Source organism: Ipomoea nil, unplaced genomic scaffold, assembly GCF_001879475.1.
Source record: "Ipomoea nil cultivar Tokyo-kokei standard unplaced genomic scaffold, Asagao_1.1 scaffold3087, whole genome shotgun sequence".
Classification (NCBI taxonomy): Eukaryota; Viridiplantae; Streptophyta; class Magnoliopsida; order Solanales; family Convolvulaceae; genus Ipomoea; species Ipomoea nil.
Genome location: NW_017619515.1, coordinates 3,126,384 through 3,136,048, shown reverse-complemented (window position 1 = coordinate 3,136,048; position 9,665 = coordinate 3,126,384). Strand labels below are relative to the sequence as shown.

Sequence of the window (9,665 nt, the reverse complement as noted above, 5' to 3'; positions counted from 1 at the left end):
CTTGCAAAAGGGTGACCCAACCTGATTCTCATATAGGAACGTAACGTACCTTTAAGTAGCGATTGCAGCCCTTAAATGGCCGAATTATTTGACCTGATGTCATTCTTCGAAAGCATGTCAACATTTTACTACCACAATCCAACGCCAACTTATGGTTCAAATTAGACTACACATATACATACATTCAAAATTATCGTTTTGTGAATTGATGCAAGTTAAAACATTCAACGGTGCACAACATGGGAATGCTCCAACAATGTAGAAGAAAAAGGCCACATGATGGTAACTAACATGCATGTGGCTACAACCTTTCCACTTTTGTCTCTCAAAGAATATATCCAACACAGGAATCTTCCTGTGGGTCACACTATGGATAGACGATACTGTTGCCCAGAATTGGACGTTACATTTCTCCTTTGCTACATTTCTTCATTTATTGCTCAAATATTTAACCTAGCTATTTTATGTACTATAACTAGTATACCGGGTTGACAAAACTTGTCATTACCTAATTAATAGAAAACCGTACCATCTTTAATGTCCCGAAGGGTGACCAAGTGGTGGAGCATGCATGCATAATTATTGTACTTAAAGATCACGAGTTGATTATTGTCAGTACTCTTTTGGTCAAATCTGTTGTACGGCGTCTCCTTAGTACAGTTTACCTTTCATGTGTGATTTGCAAGTTATTACGTATGAGTAAAGTTTATGCAATACACATCATTGGATAATAGTTGTGAATTTTCTTAGTCACTCAAAAAATTAAACCATATATATATGGGCCGGGGCTGGTTGATCTATGTGTTGTTAGGTCAAGAGAAATAGGCTAAGATTGGGCCTTACTCATGGCTTAATTTTCTATATATAAATCCATTAGTGAAAAATATATTGAAGGTTAAGTAGGAAAATATAGATAGTCTAGTTGTAGCTAGTAAGGTATTGGGGGTGTTTGGTAAACAGTTGTTACTTGATTGTGTTAGTGAGTTTGATTAGTTAATAACATTAGTTTATTATAGAAATGTATTTTATAAATTAGCTGTTAGTTAACAGTTGATTACATGCAAAATGACTTTCTCAAAAAGCTGTTAGAAAAAGTTGTTTTGAGTAACTTTTTGAATTTTAGCATTTTGAAACAATAAGTTATTACAAAAAGTTAATTAATTAAACACTCATATTGATTGTTTAACCAAGTCAAATGGCTACCGTTGTATGCCAAATGCGGTATTTTGGGTAAGGCATTTCAAAAAGCATATATCTTTGGTCCCAAAGACAATAACTTAGAGTGCAAGAATGGTTTAACCGCATTTAAGGAAATTTTGTCATTCTCAAGGAAATTATATTTCAAAAAAAAAAAAAAAAAAAATGCAAGTTAGGCATTATATATGGAAGGTCCAAATTACCCAGCTTGTACATTATATCTTTATGAAATTAGTTTTCTTGTACATGTATAACTATGACAAGCAATTTCATTACGTTTACAACAACACACTCTTTATTTACTAATTTATAGACCATAAAGCCAACAATATTAAGCATGGCTTGGACTAAATTGGGGTAATTTAAGATTCCATCTTTCATCTTCATTGTATTTTCAAAATAATAATTCTAATTTAACTCAGTTTGCTATTTTATTAATATTAATAGTCCACCACCTTCATTAATCTATAAAATATTGAGAACGACTTCAAAAGAAATTGTCAAGTTGGTGAAACATGATTGTTGTACTTAAATATTACAAGTTTGATTATTGTCAACTTCTTCTTGGTCGAGTCCCTTGCATGTGATTTTTCTAATATGATTTACCTTTCTCGTGTGTGATTTGCAGGCTATTACACAACAACGCTTGAATTTTGGAGTTTGAGTTTTTGAGCGTAGAAGTGTATAGTTTGACATTGAGTCTCGAAGCTAGATTGCCTCAATTTAGACCACTATTGCAAAAATCGGGCTAGGCGCTCCTAGGCTGAGGCGAATTAGCCCTTAGGCAGTCATCTCGGCGCCCGGCCGCCTATCCTAGGCACCCAACTCGGACTTGCATATATATATATATATATATATATATATATATATATATATATATATACACACACACACACACACACACACATATACATACACGCGCACTATTTTTGTTTAGTTAGTCGCCTAGGCGCTACTCTACCACTCGACTAGCGTTTAACGCCTACTGCAATCATGATTTAGACTACTCAAATCACTTCCTCGTGAGCTTCATAGTTTAGGTGGTGACGTGAAAAATTCATGAGGTCTAAGATATAGTTTGACGAAGTCGGAAACCTGGTTATAAAAAAAAAAAATATATTAAAAAAATTGAGAGGTAGCCATAGTGGTCCCCACAACCAAAAGCTTTAAATTTCGCTTGCTGTGGAAGAGCGCGGCCAAAACCCTCCGTTCCAGAGTTCCAGTCCTCAACGAACTCTCTTATCCAATCAACTATATATACATATACATATCAACCGCCTTCTCCTCCTCCTCATCCGCCGTCGTCGCCGCCGCTTCTCTACTAAAGGTACGCATCTTCAAATAACCGATCGTTCGTTACTATTGTAGGATTCGTTTTCCTCTCATCATTATTATATTATCATCTTCCTTGCGTAATTGTTATTAATCTTCTTCTCATTCAATAAACAACAAAATTTCAGTTTCAGTATGCATTATGGGATCGTTAATGATTATACCTCAATTAATGGCATCATCTAGCAACAATATATGTGCTTTGAATTATTGATACGCATACGCAATAATATGCGCAATTTCTTGCAGTTTTATCTGTTATTTGTTGCAGAATGAGTATATGAGAAAAAACGTTTAAGGAATTGTTATTGGTTAGGTTTAATAAAGGGAGGCGACATGGACAAAATGGCGAACGGAATCCAATCGGAGGAATTTTCCGGCGAAAAGGAATCTTCTGATCAGCAGCGCAGCTTAAAGAACACGGTTATAAAGCGCATATCTACATTGTTTTCCCCTACAATTAGTTCTTCCAGAAAAGTCAACACAGTGAAGATAGGTGAGATGGAACTCTTATCTTATTTTGCTCTATCAACAGTGTGATATTTTGGGTGTTTTCTCTCTCTCTCTCTCTCTCTCTCTCTATCTATGATGCTTGTTTGCAGTGTTAAGGAATTCTATTTTGTGAGAATATTCATGATTGTTTGAACCTTATTTAGCTATTAAATTTGAAGAACACTTATATGTTAGGACAGTAATATCAATGCAGGAGCCTCAAAGTATCAGCTTAATGTCTCGCAATTTTACTTGGCTAGGTGATTTGGGATAGTAGGTGTGTTACTAACCGGCAGAAATTCTATATTTTTCTCAAGAAACCAAACAAAAACAGTAACAGAAAATGCGTTTACTGTTATATTTCTCCAATTTGAAAACCGACATTGAGGAATATGAAACTAGAGAAAGGAAAACTGGAGAATGAAGGAATCACTGCTGGTCAAGTTCCTCATTCTTGAAAGTTTGAAGTTTTATTTTTGGCTGTCTTTTTTTTTTTTTTTTGGTTAATTTTTGTTGTTATTTTCTTTTATGTGTATGCTGATACATCCTGCTGTGTGTGGAGGTAGTGGCTATATATTGCAGTACTGTAGTTCCAATGGAGATATAATCTTTCCAGGAAATAGTTATAGAGTATGTACTGTTTTATGTCAATAATGCATGTATTTGTTATCTTTAAATTGTGTCGAAAACTGGCAAATCCTATCAATTCAAATGTGTAGAATGAAAAGCTTTTTCGGTTTTGTGCCTTCTGAAACCTTTCTAATGTTGCTTACACTCATTTTCATTGGTGCTATCAGGACAGCTTCAAGCTCAACAAAACAAGACTCCTTTGTCCAGGAAAGCTCATGAACAACCAGCTAACAGAAGCCAAGAGAAAACTAGTTCAGCCCTTCCTGCTACTAAGACAATAGTAGCTGGGAAGACTCCAGCCCTTAAAGAGGAAATGGTAGATACCCAAACTTCTCAACCCGAACAATCCACCGGAGGAGTTACTTTGTCACCCGCGTCTAGAAGAAGCAGTGTCCATAACCATAAGACTTCGGCTGTCCAGCAGGGAACCGTAAAAACCAGAACTTCAGGCTCTCAGACTGCTGAAGCATCCACAAGATGTAAGAAAAGCTCTGCAGCGCCTGAAACTTCAACCCCTCATTCTTTTATAAGAAAGAGAAAAATGCAAACATCTGTTAGTCAGTCTAGACCACATGCAAGCAGTAACATTCCTTCTTCATCGACAAGCAGCTTCTCAGTTCTCAATGATGAGCCAGTCCACCATATCAAATGGGATGGTAAGTTCTAAATTCTAATAATCTCATACTCTACAATCAATTCCCACCTCCAATTGTTGCTTAGGTGCATATATAATCATCATTCCAGCCATAATAGCATGGCATTTAAACGAATTTTCCCTCAATCTTCACAATACAACTCTGTTCCACAACGAAGTCTCTCTATTGCAGGTTTCAGCAGAACACGTGAAAATGTTGGATTTACATGTGATCTATGTGAAGAAGATCTGTCCTACATGCCGCCATCAGACAACTATGAATCTGAATATTACGACGATCTGGAGTCTGACCCTTTGAATTACCCAGAAGTTGCTATATTGCAATGCGGCCATTCTTTCCACGTTAGATGTTTTGTTAACACCATACCTGATGAACAGTGTACTGATCCTCCTTGCGTGTTTTGTGCCAGTTACTTGACTTGAAATTCTCCCATTCTTAGCTAGCTAGCTATTCAGATTCAACAAATTTATAACATTATTTTTAAAATAATTCCCCTCTACCTCGTTGTGAAAAGATTCAAAAATTTTGAATGAGAATTAGAATAGTTTATTCTTCGGCTTCAACTCTTAAGTTCCAATTACAAGTTTATTGTGCTTTTAGTTATTCGTCTATTTCAGCTATAACAAATAATCTTTATATAAGAAAAGTCTACAGTGCTGATGACAGACATCTTAGCCTGTGTATATACGGAGTATTTAGGTATTGGATTGAGAACAAGTCCTTATGAGAGAAATAAGAACCAACTTCAACTTTACATATGAAAAAAATACGGTGGTATTTTCGTAATTATGACTAATTTTACTATGCAAACTTGAACACTAAAATCTGTAAGAGTAAATATCTAAAATGGTCCCTCGACAAGATCGTCGATCACGGTCAACAAATGGTCAAATAGATGGAGGACTAAATCGTGTCAAAATTGCAAAGTTAAGGACTTAATTGGTTGAAATTGAAAGTTGAGGACCAATTTGTGAATTTAGCTATAGTCGATGGACCATTTTAGGTATTTACTCAATCTGTGATTCTCAAACTTTTCCAGGTTAGCACATTTAGTATCAACATTTTGCATATTTAGTATTAAAAAATTACACTTGCAAGAATACTAAAATTTACCAAGTTTGTATATTTTTTTGAAAGCAAAAATCGAAGTAGATTATTGCATAAGATCCAAAATAAAGTCAAGGGGAAAGAGTCCCATGACAACATATTGGCGAGGGCAAATTATTATGTGGACCATGAATATCAGGTATATTTTTAATATATTAAAAGTACATTATTTTTGTACTGAATGTACATTATTTTAGTACTAAAGGTACATTATATAAAATAATATACCCTTAGTATATTAAAAATGTACTTTTAAAAAATAGAACATGGTCCATGTAATAATGATTGGTTAGCGAGAGAATAGACTGCACTAGCTAAAGAATGGGCCAAGACATTACAAATAGAATATAACAAAAAGCAAAAGAATGCATGATATCCATATACAATCATTAGTAGCAATGCCCCCGTGTGTCCAAAGTACAGTCGATTTACCAGATTTGTATATTTAGTTGTTAAAACGTTGCATATTTAAGTGTTGAATATTTAATTGTTAAAACATCGCATATTTAAGTGTTAAGTTTATATCGTGAAATTGATGATAATTACAAAAATGTCATAATATTTTTTTTATATATGTCAGATTTTTATAGATGTAAAACTAAGATCTGTTCTTATTTATCTCCCGAGTTAGAACATTTATTCTTCAACTATATATAAAAGGTAATGTTTATATAGAAAAAGTCTATGGTGCTGGTTGCCACCTTAAATTTTAATATATATATATATATATATATATATATATATATATATATATATTCTTGTCTATGACATTGAAATTCAGCTAAAAAAGTTGCCATGCAAAGATCACCTTTACAATTGCTTCAACTGCTGCAGCTATTCCTCAAACAGCCGAAGCAAGTGAAGCAAATCCACTCGCACCTCACCACCGCCGCCTACCTCCGCTCCACGGCGGAATGGGCCAACACCCTCCTCTACAACACTCTCATCCGTGCATACCTAGGCTTCGCGCAGCCCACCGCCAGCCTTCTCCTCTTCATTCACATGGTTGCCGATGAAGCGCCACCCAACAGCCACACGTTCCCTTCGCTCATCAAAGCCCTCTCTTCTCTCCCGCTCCACTGGGCTTCCCTTCTCGGCAGACCCCTCCACGCCCAAGCCCTCAAGCGCGGGGCGTCGGCTGACCCTTTTGTGCAAACCTCGTTTCTCGGGCTGTACTCGCAGGTGGGTGAGTTAGGCAGTGCACGCAAGGTGTTTGATGAAGTGTCTGAACCGTGCGTTGTGGCGTATAATGCTATGCTTGATGCTTGCGGGAAGAATGGGAATATGGGTATGGCCTTGTCCATGTTCTCTAGAATGCCCCAAAGGGATATATATTCTTGGACGAGTATGATCAATGGGTATGCTAGGAATGAGGTTTTTCAAGAAGCAGTGAAGCTTTTCAAGAAAATGATGGCGCATGAGGATGTAACTGGCGGCTCATTGAAGCCCAATGAAGCCACTTTTGTAAGCATTCTATCATCTTGTGCCAACTTAGATTCTGCTGCAGCATTGTATCAAGGGAAGCAAATCCATGGCTATATGGTGAAGAGTGTGGAGTTGAGTGATTTCATGGCCACAGCATTGATAACATTCTATGGGAGGATGGGTTGTTTGGACTATGCAGCCAAGGTGTTCGACGCAATACCGGTCAAGAAAGTTTGCACTTGGAATGCTATGATCTCTGCACTGGCTATGAACAGTAGGGAGAAACAAGCATTAGCTTTATTCAAGACGATGAAAGCAACCGGGCTGAAACTGAACGAGGTAACCTTTGTCGCGGTTCTTTCTGCGTGTGCACATGCCAAGCTTGTGCGGGTGGGTTTGGAAGAATTTGAAGCAATGTCACGAGAATTTAAGATTGTGCCAAAGATGGAACACTATGGTTGCGTTGTGGATCTCTTAGGGAGAGCGGGGCTGGTAAGGGAGGCATATGAGTTTGTAGGGAGGATGCCTTTTGAAGCCGATGACTCTGTCCTCGGGGCGCTTTTAGGAGCCTGCAGAGTCCATGGAGAGATCGACCTGGGAAATGAAGTCGGGCAACGCCTGCTGAATTTGCAGCCACATCATTGTGGACGATACGTGTTATTGTCGAGCATTTATGCAGGGGCACAGAGATGGGATCATGCTGCAGCCCTCCGAAAAGCAATGGTGGATGCTGGTGTTGACAAGATTCCAGCCTATAGTGTGATTCATTGAAGGTATGTCATGTTTTATCTGCATCTTTGAACCTATTATAGAATGAATTTCAGGCTTATTCTCATAGGAAACTGCATCTTTGGATACAAAATCTCTATAGCCTGCCTTGATCTGACCGGCTTAAACCAAGAAGACTAATAAACAACTCAAATTTAGAATTTTGTGGTTACTAAATCAACTGTCGGACCAACTTAGGAGGGTTACTATATGTAAGAAGAACACAACTTTGGATATTACAACCAGAATCTTGTGCTTTTAACACATTTTGAAGGGTTAGAATATAATAATACAAGAATTTCTAGCAAAGTTGAAGAAAAAATTGAACTGAGGAGGGTTCATCCATTTACTGCAAAAGGGGTACAAAGGAGAACTCAAGCACTACACTTCCCGCTTTTTTGCATTCTAATTGTCTCGATTCACCTTCAGATAAGGCAATGCACCAATCACGTTGTTGTAGTCTGTGCGGCTTACTTGTACCTATGTACCATAGCGGAATGTTGTGAGAAAAATGCTACAATGTTTCAAGGAAAACATAGTGACTATAGCTTAAAACGGATCAACTACTAAGCACCTAGAAATTAACATGATCAAGAAATCAAGAAAGATGGTATAAAACTAATTAAAACACAATGCGAAAAAGATAGCAATAACTATTAAAGAAACAAACTCAAATTACCATGTAGAGAAATTGTCAATTTTCATTGTTTAACATTTTTCTATAGTTGAAAGACTCCATAGCTAAAAGATGAATAATCTTTCAGGGGCATCCTGCGTTCCCGCCTCCCCTAGGCGTTCAGAAACCGAAAATCTTTTTCTTCCTTTCTGCTAGTATATGGATGAACCTATTGTACCAACATTTACTACAGAGAATACTTTTGGCAAATGAGAACACTTTTAACCCAAAACATCTTTTATGTCCCTTCTGTTACCTCCTCAATCAACATATGATCCAGACGGCTTATGCTACAATGAAACTTCAAATATCCTTTTAAGTGCTCTTATTATCTTATTATGTTTTTTGAGTGACAAGGAAAACCCGCATCCACTACCTGAGGGTGTACACGAGATAAACCTCACCTTAGCCCTGACCACCTCAGACCATTAGGCCAATAGGTCTCCCTTCGGGAGTCAAACTTGTAACCTTGCAATCTTATGTTTTGGCTGTAGAAAACAAATCTCTTTACCCTAAACCTCCTAATTTCTACTCCAAAGAGCTAACTAGCTATGCAGTTCTACTCATAAGCATAGATTGATTTCAACCTGGGTTCAACTCAACCTAAATGTAGTTTCCAGCCTTCCGGAGACTCAATATCATAGATGGGAAAAACCAAAGCAATAAATTCAATAATTTTGCAGCAAAAAATAGGCTATAAAGTTTAAGAAGAGAGAGAGAGAGGGCAACCATCTTAGAGAGTCTTAATCTCCGTTTGGTATTCTTCTTCCTAAGCAAATGCTGCTTCCCGGCTCTCCTCCTCATGATCTTCCCACTCCCGGACACCCGAAACCGCTTCGCGGACGCCTGCAAATTCAAAGGAACCCTAAAATTCAAACACCGATTCCGCAGAACCGCTCTGCACTTCAATTGAGGTTTAAAATTCCAATGAATTACCTTGTGCGTCTTCATCTTATAGCCTTTCGCGCACACTACGGTGAATGTCCGTGGGGCTTTTTGCGCCGGGGAGGGAACACGGCTGAGAACGAGCGGCGCGGAGGTTGAGATGCTGTGTGAAGAGCTGAGGTTGAGAGTGGGTTTCTTTGTGGAGAGTGAAGGGGTGAGGGAGACTCGAGAGGCGGAGAGTGGTGGGGTTCGACAAGAGAAGTTGAATGCCAGAGAACAGTGTAAGGCTAAGGGTGAAGAAGACGTCATCGCCATTTCTTTGCTGCAATGAAGCTTTGGATAATGGCTTTCCAATTTGACGCTTCAAGGCCACAATTTTCTTTTTCTTTTATTGCTATCTAGTAATCCAGTCCCCAGGTATTATTTCTTTTTTTTTTTTTTTTTAAAAAAAACATTTTTTACCCTTTCGGTCAAACATGTTATTTACCTATCAATTT

General features: G+C 37.7%; 3 protein-coding genes across 4 annotated transcripts; 2 read left to right on the top strand and 1 right to left on the bottom strand.

The window, feature by feature from the left end:
• Positions 1-2,269: 2,269 nt before the first annotated feature.
• On the top strand, positions 2,270-4,867 carry LOC109166182. Its single transcript, XM_019315084.1, has 4 exons — positions 2,270-2,524; positions 2,846-3,025; positions 3,819-4,307; positions 4,479-4,867. Exons 2-4 carry the CDS (start codon positions 2,866-2,868, stop codon positions 4,727-4,729), a joined length of 900 nt encoding a protein of 299 aa, XP_019170629.1. The 5' UTR covers positions 2,270-2,524; positions 2,846-2,865; the 3' UTR covers positions 4,730-4,867.
• Positions 4,868-6,191: 1,324 nt separating this feature from the next.
• Positions 6,192-7,916, top strand: LOC109166338 (putative pentatricopeptide repeat-containing protein At1g10330). 2 transcript variants are annotated; one of them, XM_019315301.1, is made up of 2 exons: positions 6,192-7,612; positions 7,678-7,916. In XM_019315301.1, exon 1 carries the CDS (start codon positions 6,210-6,212, stop codon positions 7,608-7,610), a length of 1,401 nt encoding a protein of 466 aa, XP_019170846.1. In that variant the 5' UTR covers positions 6,192-6,209; the 3' UTR covers positions 7,611-7,612; positions 7,678-7,916. The 2 variants fall into 2 exon arrangements, with proteins under 2 accessions (XP_019170846.1, XP_019170847.1); XM_019315302.1 differs by having other exon boundaries at positions 7,664-7,916.
• On the bottom strand, positions 7,821-9,572 carry LOC109166339 (50S ribosomal protein L35, chloroplastic-like). The gene is made up of 3 exons (XM_019315303.1): positions 9,220-9,572; positions 9,013-9,129; positions 7,821-8,087 (listed from the first exon to the last, which is right to left on the bottom strand). The coding sequence occupies exons 1-3, from the start codon at positions 9,481-9,483 to the stop codon at positions 8,013-8,015; spliced, it is 456 nt and encodes a 151-aa protein (XP_019170848.1). The 5' UTR covers positions 9,484-9,572; the 3' UTR covers positions 7,821-8,012.
• Positions 9,573-9,665: the final 93 nt, after the last annotated feature.